General features: G+C 44.2%; 1 protein-coding gene across 2 annotated transcripts in view; it reads left to right on the top strand.

Moving 5' to 3' along the window:
* The window catches only part of LOC147701744 (beta-2-glycoprotein 1-like), a 146,058-nt gene that overhangs the window by 81,176 nt on the left and 50,029 nt on the right, over positions 1–14,853 (top strand). For both annotated transcript variants that reach the window (XM_086930364.1, XM_086930365.1), the window contains exons 3-6: positions 4,617–4,802; positions 6,731–6,842; positions 7,679–7,755; positions 14,645–14,824. In XM_086930364.1, coding sequence (XP_086786490.1) covers positions 4,617–4,802; positions 6,731–6,842; positions 7,679–7,755; positions 14,645–14,824 — 555 coding nt within the window. The remainder of the gene's footprint in view (positions 1–4,616; positions 4,803–6,730; positions 6,843–7,678; positions 7,756–14,644; positions 14,825–14,853) is intronic.

Here is a 14,853-nt window from a genome sequence, read left to right as displayed (position 1 = left end):
CAATTTAAGTGATACACTGACCACCAGTGTAATGTCCTCTGGGATAGAATAGAACAGAATGTAAGCATCAAGAGACATGTGTCACATTATAGAAGTCTCCACACTCACTCGGTTTGGGTTTTCAGTTAATGCCAGTCACATATTTCTACCTTCAAACATCTGGGACATGGGGGCAGATCCTTGGGCGCTCCGGGCTCAAGACTCAAATCAACTAAACTCAAAACCGAGAGATGCATAAATTACACGTGATTCAGAAAACACCTGAAAACTGAACTCTTCAAACTTGATTCTAACTAAACTTCATTCTGGAGAGGGTACCTGATTGGGGTTGTACGCCAGACCTTACCCAATCAGACTCCAACCCAAACCCTGCCTGACGTTAACCTCTTTGCCATATAAACATTCATCACTCTGAAGCAAAGCAACCTGCATAGCTTTATAAAATTACTAATTAAATGATACATTGTAGGTCTAGGTTGTAATTCGCCTAGAGTGTGAGAGAGAACCCAACGAGGCCCTTTACATAATCCTTAGTTAAAGTCAGATTTTTGACAGTAGAAACACCACGGGGCATATTATCAAGGGGGTTTATCGCCGCTTTTTTGGGTTTAAAAGCCAAGAAAGCGGAGATAAAATTATCTCCCTATTACCTAGCTGTCGCTAACACCAGTTAGCGACAGCTAGTAGGAGATAGCGACCATCTTGGGCCCCACTTTGCATGTCAGTGATATTTATCACTAATGACATGCAAAGTGGGCGTGCCAAGATGTTAGCGACTGGAAACAGTCGCTAACATCGCTATCTCCTATTACCAACTTTTGGAGATATTCGCGCTAAGCGCAAATATCTCCAAAAGCTAACACCTGCCCTGAGCAGTTCTTAGCCATGTTATCCAATGGGAGGTGGATAACATGGCTAAGAGCATTAGCTCGGTAATGCATGAATATCGCTGACTTTTCAGCGATATTCATGCATTGCGGCCGATTTTTATCGCATTTGCGATAAACCTTGGTAACACCAAGGTTTATTTGTGATAAAAATCGCCGCAGCTCTGCGGTAAATTTTTGTCTCTAACCAAGCAATAGCGATAATTATCGCCATTGCTTGGTAATATGCCCCCACATTTTCCCTAATTGCCCACCCACCACACTATTCCCTCTCCCCATTTAACCCCTTCCACGCTGATGACGAGCTGGGCTCGTCATGGCGTAGCCTCCTGGCACGCTGATGACGAGCCCAGCTCGTCACGTAACATGCGTTTTAAAAAATCTCAGCGCAGGAGCGTAATTCCGCTAGCGCGCATGCGGTTAAAGCTGCTTTCCTTTAAAACATTTCTGCCACAGGATCAAAGCATGTGCACGTCCCATGAGAGTGCAGTTTTTTGTCACTGAGCAACATCCTCCTTTTAGACAGGGGATCATAATGTTGTGGTTCAAAGTAGTAGCCATTGCTATGCAATGCTACTGCTTCTAACCCTTCTGACTGATTTGGAATCCAAGTAATGTAGCCAATTTGACAACTTATCCTTTAAAAGACTACAATATCTAGGTGGGAGAACCTTCCAAGTCAAGGCAGCACAACTTTGGAACAGGCTGCCAACCTCCCTCAGAACAAATTGAAATCTGAGCTTTCGAAAGAACCTAAAATTATGGTTCTTTCAAACATAAACAAGATAGCCTATGAAGCTTTTTATCTTAAAAAAAATAAGAATGGTCACTCTCGTAGTCGACTGGTGGTTTCTGATAGTGCCAAGATGCCTGTTAGGTGAACGCTGCATTTTACAAATTGATAATAATAATCTACTTGATTTGAAGGGGTATGGGCTTGTTGATCAATCATGGGAACCTGCCTTCTTTTGTGCATGCTCCTATCTTGATTCACCGGTTTCACTGCTGATTCTATTCCAAACCCCGGGGCCATTTTGTGGGGTGGGGACACCTTCACTACTTACCAGGATAAAATAAGATAAAACATAGAGTAGCTGGGATGATCAGTATTTTTTGTTGAGCCAATCTCTCCGCATTATTTAAGATCAATACCATGAAGGAAAAATTAGCAGAGTTTGGAGATTATAGAAGTCAGGCATTCCTGAGTGTTTGAAACATTTATGCCATTAAGATCACTTTTCCAAGATGGAGGTGTCTTCAGTTTACCCCTGTAGTGAGTTCCCAATGCAAGATGGCAACAGGAAACAAAACATTTTTTCTTTCCAGTGATCACTAGAATCATTATAGAAAGAACTGGAAGGCTTACATACCTTGCCTGTCAACTGTGCATGTTGTAGGTTCTTCCCTTTGGAATGCCCTTAGTGATCTGATCAAGCACAACTCTCTTCTAGAAAGCTCCCGGCTCCTTCTTCAAGTGCCCATTTGTTGGGTTCTAGTTTTCCCCTTCGGTTCATATTGTAGTCTATGTTTTACATCCTACAATGTGCTTTGAAGACTGAGAAATCCAAACTCCTTCTCTTTTCATGAAGTTATCAAGAGCATGGCTCACCTCATGTCCTATATGGGTGATTGATTCCATGTATGTATTGGAAGTCGTCCAACTCAAGGTCACTCATAATCTTGCTGATTTGTAGGCTTAACCTCCACTCCATATTTCATTACAGTCTTAAGTGCCAGTCCTCCTTCTGTATACCAGTAGGGTGGTATATGTACATTAGTTAGTGATAAAACCTATACCAGTGTATCTCCTTTTCTTGTTTCTGCCATAGCCATTGTCAGGGTGCTATTGTGTGCTCTGACAGTCAGGTAGCAGTGTTGTGTAGTTCATATAAACCTTTATAGGATCTGTGCATTTTGACAACATAGATTGTGGGATTGGTGTCCAGACTGATTCAAGACACCCCCACAAGGTAAGTTCGCTTGTATACCAGCTAGCTCACAGTGCCACTATAAGCACATCTTACCTAGAAGAGAATAGTTCTTGGCAAATATTGAAAATGACAACTCTGTCCCATCAGGGATCGTGCAAACAATACAGTCTTTTTCGCTCAGTCACTCGTGCTCACTTTGTCTCAGAGAGATACACAAATTAAACTGTGGGGACGTTTCTCAAAAAGCATTTATTGAACCAGCGTCTACTGGTGTGAAATAGGTGCACTGCAGCAACCATAAGACAGAAGCAGATATAAATGATTATAAGCGTCAATAGAGTAAAAGGATAGTAGATTCCTACCATAGTGCTAAAACAATGAATACAGGCAGGTATATAAATACATGGCAATAAAAATGTGTACCCCTACAATGCAACCCTAACTAAATGTATCTATGTGTAACCTAGCATGTATGTAGGTGTAGAGCCAAGAATCCCCTAGGCTGAAACTAACCCCATTTCCTGAAATGAGAGACTATGGGACCCCATCTTGGTCTCGAGATGGACACCCCGCGAGCGATAGCAGACCACTGTGAGCTGGAGTATCTGCGTGCAGGAATCTCAGAGTCTTGCGTCAGTGTGTCAGCATATAAGTCTTTCTCCTCTACCATGCTAAAGGCCTTCATATTACCATAAAGCTATCTTAAAGTCAGCCGGTAGGTAGATCCAGGATTAGGAAAGTTTGAGCACTAGTGCAATGGGAGGGCCACCTGCTGGCATTACCACCACAAATTGAGTTTAAGACTTTCTGTTTTATCTTTAAATCAGTCCCATGGGGCCATTCTCCTTGTATAAGTTGTGACCTTCAAACTTCTACACGTCAGTACAGCCTTCTAAGTTCCCAGTCCAGGTTCCTAGCAATTGTTTTAGCAAGAAAATGTGCTTCAAGTCTTTTACTCTAGCCAACAGAGGAGGAATTAGGAAACATTTCTGATGCCATCTCAGAGCAAACTAAAGGCTCTGTTCTTCAGAATTTATTGAGACGACTTACTCACCACACGGACTCTTAGTACTCATTTTGGCACTGGAGGAATGTTTATTGATCTGAGAGTTGCATTGCAGTATGAACTCCAGAGACGGGGCGTTGTCGTGTGCCTTGACTGTCAAAAACATGAACTGCATCGTTCTCTTTGTATGCCTCTTGCCTTAAGCTTGATGTGGCCCTCCATGAATTCTCTTGATTGACCATGGGCAATATGCTGGGTTTAAGTTAAGTGTGCACGATAATTGCATTACTAAATAATAATCAAACAAATTATTACCTCGTCATGTTACATTATGACATCCTTTGGCACGTTTCCTCAGAATTTTGAGCAAGATATCTCAACCACCCTATTACTAGTTTCAGTCGAGTTAAGGTGGCCAGTTCCCACCTCTGCCACGGACTACAACTTGTACTACCACCTTAATCATAAAACGCATTCTGAAGATTTTGATGAATGACACCCTCGAATTTAAATGTATGAGATGGGTACTCATAACCTGAGGTGTTGGTGGCTCAAAGGCCTTCAGAAATCAATGCTTCAGCTACTGACAAATGATCTCACTTACATGCAAAATAAAGCAATATTTGTGCTGTTTGGGGTTCAGAGTCAGCCTAGGACAGCTTGCGTAATTGATTAAATGTGTGTATTGGTGGGTGGTGCAGCAGTGAACAGAAACAAACAGGCCCACAAAGGTCACTGCACAGGTGTACTTGGTAAACAGAGCCACCTACCGTGATATTCTTTGCATCTTAGGTCGCAGCTGCCAATGGCCCTTGACACTTGACAATGCGGAAACAAGTTTGGTGAACCAATCGAAGTTCTTTGGAGCTCAGATGAAAGTGGCTTGCCATGCGGGATTCAAGATGGCTGACGGTCAGGAAGCAGCACTCGTTCGCTGCCAAGGAGACAGAAAATGGAGCCAGGCAATGCCTTGTGAAGGTACGAATTTGTGTGATGCCATATTTCAATATAGACAAGTGGGAAGCGGTGATTCTTTTGTCTTCAACAGAGTAGATGCCAAGATTACTTGACATTATGACACATTCATCCTTCATGACCAATTACAACCACACCAGACTCTTGCCCCCAACTTCAAAATGGCCACACTATGATCTCTTTAGTTGCTGGAATGTCTGCATTATGATTCAATGTCTACATATTGGAGAGTCTAGGTACTTTTCATGCTACTGCTACTGGACAAGCAGATTTTCTTTACTCTTTCAAGGAGGTGCCAGATTCCAGAAAGTAATTCCTTCTAGAACACATTATTGGAACAAATCTAGCATTGCATGTGTTTCCAGGTTAATAGCCAATGTATTTGTTAAGAATATGTGATGTTATTCCGCAATCAATTACTCCGCATACCATCACTCCGCATTTTTTATGACGCAATTACAATGACCCCGCAAATTATCACAACGCAAACTTTAACAACGATCAGCCTTTACCACGCATGCCATTACAACGCAAAGGCATGCGTGGTAAAGGTATACTCATTGTAAAAGATTTAAATGTAAGTGAGAGTACCCTACCCTACCCTACACCCTAATGTAGTACTCCTGCATGACCCTCCCTCGACACCCAGTTCTTTTCCTACATTTACACTACCCAGTACGACCCCCCCAACACTACTATAAACCACTATTCTGCACTACACAAACACTACAACACTACCCTAAAACACTACCCCCAGCACAACCCTACACTATACAAACACCACAACACTATCCTAAACCCTAAAACACTACCCCAGCACGACCCAACACTACACAAACACCACAACACTACCCTAAACCCTAAACACTACCCTACACTACACAAACACTACAACATTACCCTAAATCACTAACCCCCAGCACGACCCTACACTACACAAACACTACAACACTACCCTAAACCCTAAAACACTACCCTGTACGACCCCCGATACTACCTTAAACCCTAAAACACTACCCTACCCTACACAATCACCAAAACACTACCCTAAACCCTAAAACACTACCCCCAGCACGACCACCTACACTACCCAAACACCACTGCACAACCCTAAACCATAAAACACTACCCCAGCACAACCCTACACTACACAAACACCACAAAACTACCCTAAAGCCTAAAACACTACCCCCAGCACGACCCTACACTACACAAACACTACAACACTACCCTAAACCCTAAAAAACTACCCTGTACGACCCCCGACAATTCCTTAAACCCTAAACCCCTACCCTACACTACACAATCACCACAACACTTCCCTAAACGCTAAAACACTACCCCCAGCACGACCACCTACTCTACCTAAACACCACTGCACTACCCTAAACCATAAAACACTACCCCAGCACAACCCTACACTACACAAACACCACAACACTACCATAAACCCTAAAGCACTACCCTACAGCACACAAACACTACCCTAAACCCTAAAACACTACCCCAGCACGACACGCCACCCCTAAAAAATTTACCCCAATCCCCCTTACCTCTCTCTCCTCGGGGTTCCTCTCTCCTCCTGGTTCCTTCTTCACAAAGTCTGTCATCTGTCTCTGAGGGGCGATGCACGTCGTAGTGAGGAAACAGAAGAGCCTCTGTTTCTTCACAACGACGTTTTTTGCCCAAAATGTTTTTTTCACAATTCGTTGTAAAGGCAGCGTGATAAATGCACACACGTTGTAAAAAAATGCGGAGTGATGGTATGCGCGGTCAAAGTCCTCGCGGAGTAATGGTATGCAGGGTCAAAGTCCGTGTAGAAAATGTTTTGTTGTAAACGTGGTTACCATTTGTCAAGAGTGGAAAACTATGTCTAATCTGTCCTTTGATTCAATGTCCTATGTATGATGGCGTGTGTTTTTTTCCTACAGAGGATCTAAATGTGCCCGCCTCCTGCGACCCTCCAGCGAGGGTTGAGAGTGGATTTTACACCGGCTCCTTCTTCCGGGTTGGAAGTTCAGTCCAATATTTCTGCAAGGAAGGGTGAGTGAACTCTGCGACAGGAAGTAGACAGTAGACATGGACATTGACACTGTTTTCTAGGGCAAGGAAGAAGAGGGCATTAGGAGGACCTCATATAGATGGCGCAAAGTGGAAGTAGAGTATTGGGACAACCAGCCCAAAGAAAATTGTGATGTTTCCTACTATTACTTCTCTCTGGGGTGGAAACGGAGCTAAGCAGATGTTATGAATTTTACACATTGTTGAACCGGGATCAACCAATCAGAGGCCAGGATATAGTGCATTTATTATGCAGTACTCTACATTTAATCCCAACTCTTACCCTGATGGGATGAGTCTAAAGCCCAAAAACTAATCCTGAACAGACTCCAAATAAATGATAAAGCGCAGAACAGAATCCACCCTAAATGTATATATGTGAGTTGACATTACTGTCAATTCATTTCTGCAAAGAAAAGAAGAAATATTGACCTGCCCACTCCCTTGCTCCTTAGCGATCGATTAATGAACATGACAATGTCGATGGGTGGCAGTGGTAATCAGTTGGGTGTAGAGGTTTTCTGCACATTAAAAAACAATAGGCCAGATAGATGTTGTTCAGCACATTGTATGTGCCAGAAACCAATGTGAAACCTTATACTGTTCCTCAAATGCTGAGCAGTAGTCAGTGGAGGGTGGGCGAACCAGGGCAAAGTGGAAAATAGAAGCTAGGACTTGTGTATGACCCACATGAACCGACCGTGTGGAGAGGGGGGTGGGTATTGATCAAATGTGTACAGTAACTTTCATGTCTAGCTCTGGTGTTCTGATAAGTGAAGGTACTCACTGACATATGCTACCCTTTTCACATGTCACAGGTATGCTCTGGAAGGATCTGCTGTCAGTACATGTCAAGAGAACCTGAACTGGTCCCCCGCTGCACCCACTTGTAGACGTAAGTTGCTTTGATTCTCAGTCATGTCTGCGTAAGCAGGAGTCTTGATAAGTCTCCTGTGTTTGGCTTCATGGATCCTTAGGCCTGCTCCCTTTCCCAAATGATGGCAAATATCACTATGTTAGCATCCGTCCCTCTAATGTTTCAGGAGGAGGGGCACAGCTCCCTCTAGTCGGAGAGATGAGAGGACCCTGTCCCCTTTATTGACAGCCAAGCAGTGGTGTCCCTTGGTTCTCCTCCGCAATGACTGCTATCATGCCTATCCGCTGTAAGTTGTGCGTACACTTTCAGTGGGTCCCATATTACCTGGCAGCATTCACTTCATCTCTCTCTATGAGGATCCAGGAGGAAAGGCCTCATTGGAACTCTTATCTTTATAGAGAGGGAACTTGTCAGAATATATATTTTATGTGTTGTATTCGTGCTTACATGAAGCAGGGAGGCTTTCTAATGGGATGAGGGACTTTTTGACATCATATTTAACCTCCTGTACTAATTGGTCTAAGAAACTGGGTGCCCAATAGGTCGGGCTACAAGGAGAATCTTTCTCCTGAGGTGGTTCTGATTTACAGGTGTTAATCCAGATGGTAGTGAGATAATCTTTGAACAATTTTGATGCAATACACTGTTTCGGTGCACTACTCCCTCACCACAAAATCTGGATCCCACCAGTCAAAAATGACCCAGGTCCTAGCCGTACACTTTGTCTGGTTGAGGGTGTGAATTATTGTTCCTGGTTCACATTTGAGAAAACGACTCATTTGTTTGTAATATTATATACCTGTTGCTAGAATGCTCTTTAATCCAAATTCCTTGATGATGAACATGTGTGATGCAGTTATTAAAGCTCAGCTTAACCTGGTACACGTCACCGCCCTGGGAAATATGGAAACATCAATACCCCTTGCTAGAAGCTGAACATTTGTCATTTAGGTCTACTTAGATCTAAAGAGTCAGGGGCATATTATCAACAACTAGCAATATTTATCGCTAAATAAGCTTAGCGACATTTTTTTTATCGCCGCGCATCACCGAATTGTATTGCAGAGATAACATGCTATTAGCAACGTTTATCTCCAAAGCAATAAAATATCCGGCGATAGCAGCAAAATGCGTGAATATAGCTGGAAATTCAGCGATATTCAGGCATTATCACTAATAGGAGCAAAAACAACAGTTGATGGACAGAATGCAGAACAATGTCATACATTCACCCCAGTACAGAGATCTGGTCCTAAATCCATCATTTATTTGCACTCCACACCACCCCAGTTCAGACATATGCAAATCAGCCTTGACCCTGTGCCTCATGGGAACAGTCCAGCCCGAACTGCCAAGCCATGTCTTTCCTGGACCGGAATCAAGCATCCTAGGACCGGTTTCTAGCTATCAGCCGTCTTCAGCCAGGATAGCTTGACTCCAGTGGTGTGGAGAGCATAGGACTCACGTTATGTTATGTTATGTTATGTTAGTTAAATTTTTAATGCGCACAGCTGCTCCAGCGAAGGAGCGTCCTGGCGCAGGGAAAGGTAGACACAACATAACACTAAATCCAGCAACAAAAAAGCAGAACACTTAAAACAGGGAACATTAAAACAAGAAGGTTTTCAGGGCCCTACGAAAGGATATTAAATCATCCAAGAGGCGGATTTCCAAGGGGAGCGCATTCCAGAGGGTTGCAGCTTTCACTCGGAAGGAGCGCCCCCCATCCGACTAAGTCTAAAACGGGGGACAACCACCAAGGATTGTCTAAGGGATCGGAGTGAGCGGGTAGGAACGTAGGGAGAGAGCAGTTTGTTAAGTATCACAGGTGCCGACTCTCTAAGAATTTTAAAAACCAGGCAGAGAGCCTTGAATTGAATTCGCTTGTTTATCGGGAGCCAGTGCAGGGACCGCAGAGTATTAGAGGTGGGGCAGGTCCGGGGCAAACCGACCACCGCCCTAGCCGCAGCGTTCTGGACTCGCTGTAAACGAAGGATCTCAGCTTGGTTCGCTCCTAAAAGGAGTGAACTGGCGCAGTCCAGCCGAGAGATAATCATTGCTTGAATGACCAGCTGTCTTGTAGGAGCATCAAAAAATCTGAGCAGGGGTCTTAGCCCGCGTAATACTCCAAAACAGCAGGCCGCCACTCTCTTCGTGTGGGTCACAAAGCTTAACGTGTGGTCAAGCCATACTCCCAAATTCCTGAGTTCCAGGAAGGGGGCCGGCGCTGATCCCAGCTCAGGAGGCCACCTGAGCATACCCATCCCACTCGGAGTGACAAATGCAAAAACAACAGTTGATGGACATTTTTTTTATTGCCTCGCATCGCCGGATTTTATCGCAGAGATAACGTGCTATTAGCAACGTTTATCTCCAAAGCAATAACATATCCGGCGATTAGCAGCAAAATGCATGAATATCGCTGGGCATTCCGCGATATTCAGGCATTATCGCTAATAGGGACTTAACCTGAATATCCACCTCCCATAGGATATACAGGCTATGAAGTGGTTTGAGCATGCATTAGGATCTGGCGATATTTGCGCTTAGCGCATATATTTTAATCGCTACCCCAGCGTTGATAATAGGTGATAGTGATGTTAGCGACATTTTTTTTATCGCAGCGCATCGCCGAATTGTATTGCAGAGATAACGTGCTATTAGCAACGTTTATATCCAAAGCAATAAAATATCCGGCGATAGCAGCAAAATGCGTGAATATAGCTGGAAATTCATCGATATTCAGGCATTATCACTAATAGGAGCAAAAACAACAGTTGATGGACAGAATGCAGAACAATGTCATACATTCACCCCAGTACAGAGATCTGGGCCTAAATCCATCGTTTTTTTGCACTCCACACCACCCCAGTTCAGACATGGCCATATGCAAATCAGCCTTGACCCTGTGCCTCATGGGAACAGTCCAGCCCGAACTGCCAAGCCACGTCTTTCCTGGACCGGAATCAAGCATCCTAGGACCGGTTTCTGGCTATCAGCCGTCTTCAGCCAGGATAGCTTGACTCCAGTGGTGTGGAGAGCATGGGACTCACGGCTGAGCATACCCATCCCACTCGGGGTGACAAATGCAAAAACAACAGTTGATGGACAGAATGCAGAACAATGTCATACATTCACCCCAGTACACAGATCTGAGCCTAAATCCATAGTTTTTTTGCACTCCACACCACCCCAGTTCAGACATGGCCATATGCAAATCAGCCTTAGCCCTGTGCCTCATGGGAACAGTCCAGCCCGAACTGCCAAGCCATGTCTTTTCTGGACCGGAATCAAGCATCCTAGGACCGGTTTCTGGCTATCAGCCGTCTTCAGCCAGGATAGCTTGACTCCAGTGGTGTGGAGAGCATGGGACTCACGTCTGAGCATACCCATCCCACTCGGAGTGACAAATGCAAAAACAGCAGTTGATGGACATTTTTTTTATTGCCTCGCATCGCCGGATTTTATCGCAGAGATAACGTGCTATTAGCAACGTTTATCTCCAAAGCAATAAAATATCCGGCGATTAGCAGCAAAATGCGTGAATATAGCTGGAAATTCCGCGATGTTCAGGCATTATCGATAATAGGGACTTAACCTGAATATCCACCTCCCATAGGATATACAGGCTATGAAGTGGTTTGAGCATGCATTAGGATCTGGCGATATTTGCGCTTAGCGCATATATTTTAATCGCTACCCCAGCGTTGATAATAGGCGATAGTGATGTTAGCGACTGCTTTCAGTCGCTAACAGGTTGGGTACGCCCACTTTGCATGTCATTAGCCATAAATATCGCTGACAAGCAAAGCGGGCCCCAAACAGCTTGCGCTCACCTAAAAGCTGTTGCTAACTGATGTCAGCGACAGCTTGCTAATAGGGCGAGGAAATTATCGCCGCTTTGCGGCCGAAAACGGCCGCAAAAGTGGCGATAATTTCATTTCGCCTGCCTTGGTAATATGCTCCTTAGTGTTTAATGCACTACCCGTTATTAAAGCATGTAGGTGAGCTATCCTTGCTAAAGGTCTGCCTTATTTGAAAGGAGGCCCTTCTGATGCTTTTCAGGCGGTGGTTCTGTTTGCCGTCCTGGCTGACATTTGGTACCGTCTCCTGTGCGTCTTATAGGGAGTCATTTCTTATTCAGTCACTGACTTGTGCCATACCAAGCTGTGACTGGTTCATTTCAAATATGTTTGCTATTGGCCTCGGTGCTCAGATTGGTTTCCCTGTTCTCTGTCTGTAAGCTAGGCTAGTGTGGTGAATATTGTGGTCAAGATTTTCTAGCCTGACTGCAGAGTCTGCATCATCACTGGATTCGTCTTACTCTGTAGGCTTCCTCACACTGCACACAGCTGATATTTCTAAGAGTATCTAACTAGAGTACCTTGTGTGTCCACCCTGCTGTCAGTACTGAGCAGTATAGGAGCTCTTAGAAGTGGATGGTCATAAGCGAATGTTCCAACCATATCTGGAATTGCATCGTCATGTTACGGTTTGTATGTTGTGTGTGTGCGCTTTGTTAAGAGTGTCCTTTACTGAGAATTTTCAGCCACTCATTAATTGGCAAAATTCTGGAGCTAGCATATTTTTGATCCATTGCTAATTTTGGTTACGTTTCATGGAGTCAAAAGTAAAAGTCTCCTCTGATCACAGACTGCAGTTGGAGGGTCAATTCAAGGAGTTGATCCAATAATGTAATCTTGTATCATAAAGATGGTGGATCTCCACTGAGATGAAGAAGTTGTTATGGTTGATTATGTTGTGGGCCACTAAATACTTGGGGGCATATTACCAAGGGCATTATCGCCGCATTAGCAGGACTTTTTCCCGCTAATGCAGCGATAATTTTATCGCCTTACTACCAAGCTGTCGCTAACACCAGTTAGCGACAGCTGGGAGGCGATAGCGGGCATTTAGGGGCCCACTTTGCATGTCAGCGATAATTATTGCTAATGACATGCAAAGTGGGCATGCCAAGATGTTAGCGACTGAAAACAGTCGCTAACATCTCTAACTCCTATTAACATGAATGATTTTTCAGCGATATTCATGCATTTCGCAGGATTTTTACCGCTTTTGAGATAAACCTTGATAATATCAAGGTATCTCAGCGGTAAAAATCCTAGGTGCTCGCCGATATTTTTTTCCCGCTAGCCAAGCAATAGCGATAATTATCGCTATTGCTTGGTAATATGCCCCTTGATCCCTAGATCTACTGGGATAGGTAGTTCTGTGCAGGTTAACGCAGCAGCGTAGACTAGTTTTAACGAGCCACCGCTATTAATCTTTCTATAAAATTTTTTGGATCTGTGGAGGAGGGAGTCCTAAACTATGGCAGTGTAATTGCTGAATCGTGTAAATCCAATTGTATTACTGTTAACCTTCACTCATTGTTTACCGGGTCCAGGTCGTGCTTTTGGGCAGAGAGGATGTTGATGAGATCCTGTTTTATTTGAGGGCTGCTTTCCAGGGGAGAGTTGAACTTGTTCAGATCTCTGAGGGCGTTCCAGCACTTCAGTGTGGTTACCATGGAGATAAGAGGTGATGCTTAGGGGGAGCCGAGTGTAAGTTTGCTATGAGGGTGGTTCGTAGAGAGGACTCAGGGGGTAATTTAAGGATGAGTTTGTAGGCTTTGGGTTGGCGCTAATGTAGCCTGTGTCGTGGTGATATCCGCCCGGCCGTCCCAAGACGCCATGCATAGGTTGGTGCAGGGGGGCAGCGGTGCTTTGTTTGGCTTCTTTAACAATATGGAAAGTCCATTCAAGGGCAGGCACATCTTTATCATTGGCCGGATTCACAAGTGTTCCATTGACTTTGGCTATCATAGTGAATTTTGTAAAGAGAACTTTCTGGAACATATTTTGCCACAGCTTTGGGTAATTCAAAAGAAGTATCTTGGTTTCAGACTTATTTAGGGCGAGGGTCAGGCTTTCTGTCAAAGATGTCAAAGTGGAGCTTTTCAGGCTTGCAGTCGTGTTCTTGAATATTGTAGTGAATAGGTAAGGAATTCAAAATCTCCCCAGGAAGCTGCTAAGAAGCCAGCGTGCTGTGTCACATTTTCCCTTGGAACGGGCATCCCATCTGGCTGGTGGCAAAGCAAAGAGAACGTTTTTTGCTTAAATTGTCTTTCCTAGGTCCTGTGCTGGTTTACAATAGATGAAGCAACAGAAACTGTAATGCAATTGGCTGCTTCATTCATCTTCAAAATACCCATTAGGTCTTCTATTCAATAAATGTGGTCTGTGAGGCATTGTTTTAGCACCGTTCATTTTCCCGGCATAAACAAAGGTATATGTGTTAAAATAGACCCTTTTTTCTAATTAGCCCACATGCGAATTACATGTGGTCCAATTAGAAAAAAAGTGCTTTGTACAACAATTTCACACTGCTGGCATGTCGGCACCAGTCCCCCCAATACATAATGATTGATGCAATCTTAGGCACAAGTAACTCTGCCCTATTCTGTGACAGGCTTTGTGACCCTATACCCAGTTCTTTAAATGGGCAGGTACTGTCAGGTACTGAGTACCTGCAACTGTTTTATTCGAATGGATGACTAAGAAGGGGATGTAATACTATCAATGTGAGCTTAGTACTCTGGGATGGTGAGAGCTGGCACTTTCGTATTGCAAATTCAGGCACTGCCTATGCTCTGGTAAACACTAGTAGCTAACCCGACCACTAAAGTGCCTATGGCGTATAGATCTAACTTGTACTGAATACATAGGGGTGATGGAAGCTTGAAGATAGTATAAAGGGTGCAGGCTCTATATGTGTGTGGACTAATGCAGCAAATAATGTTGGCCGCTGAGTCAGGGCTATGTTTATAACTCTATGCCGTTGGTCACAGATGTACAAATGAAAGTGTCATGGATTCGCCCTCATGCATTTCTGCGCATTGTTTTAGAGCTGTTCTGCCCCCCTCCGGGTGAGATCACCAATGGATACCTGGTAGCAGTTGAGAAGCCACAGTACAGAGTGTACGAAGTCATCTACTACTTGTGCAAGAGGAACTTCTTCCTGGACGGGGCCAACAAAGTGTACTGCCAAGCAAATGGGCAGTGGTCGGCGAGTCCTGCCTGTAGAGGTAAAAGCGGGTATTGTGTAGACAAGGGG

The sequence above is a fragment of the Lissotriton vulgaris genome, chromosome 7 (assembly GCF_964263255.1).
Source record: "Lissotriton vulgaris chromosome 7, aLisVul1.2, whole genome shotgun sequence".
NCBI lineage: Eukaryota > Metazoa > Chordata > Amphibia > Caudata > Salamandridae > Lissotriton > Lissotriton vulgaris.
Note: the sequence above shows the minus strand (reverse complement) of the source record. Positions and strands in the feature narration are given on the sequence as shown.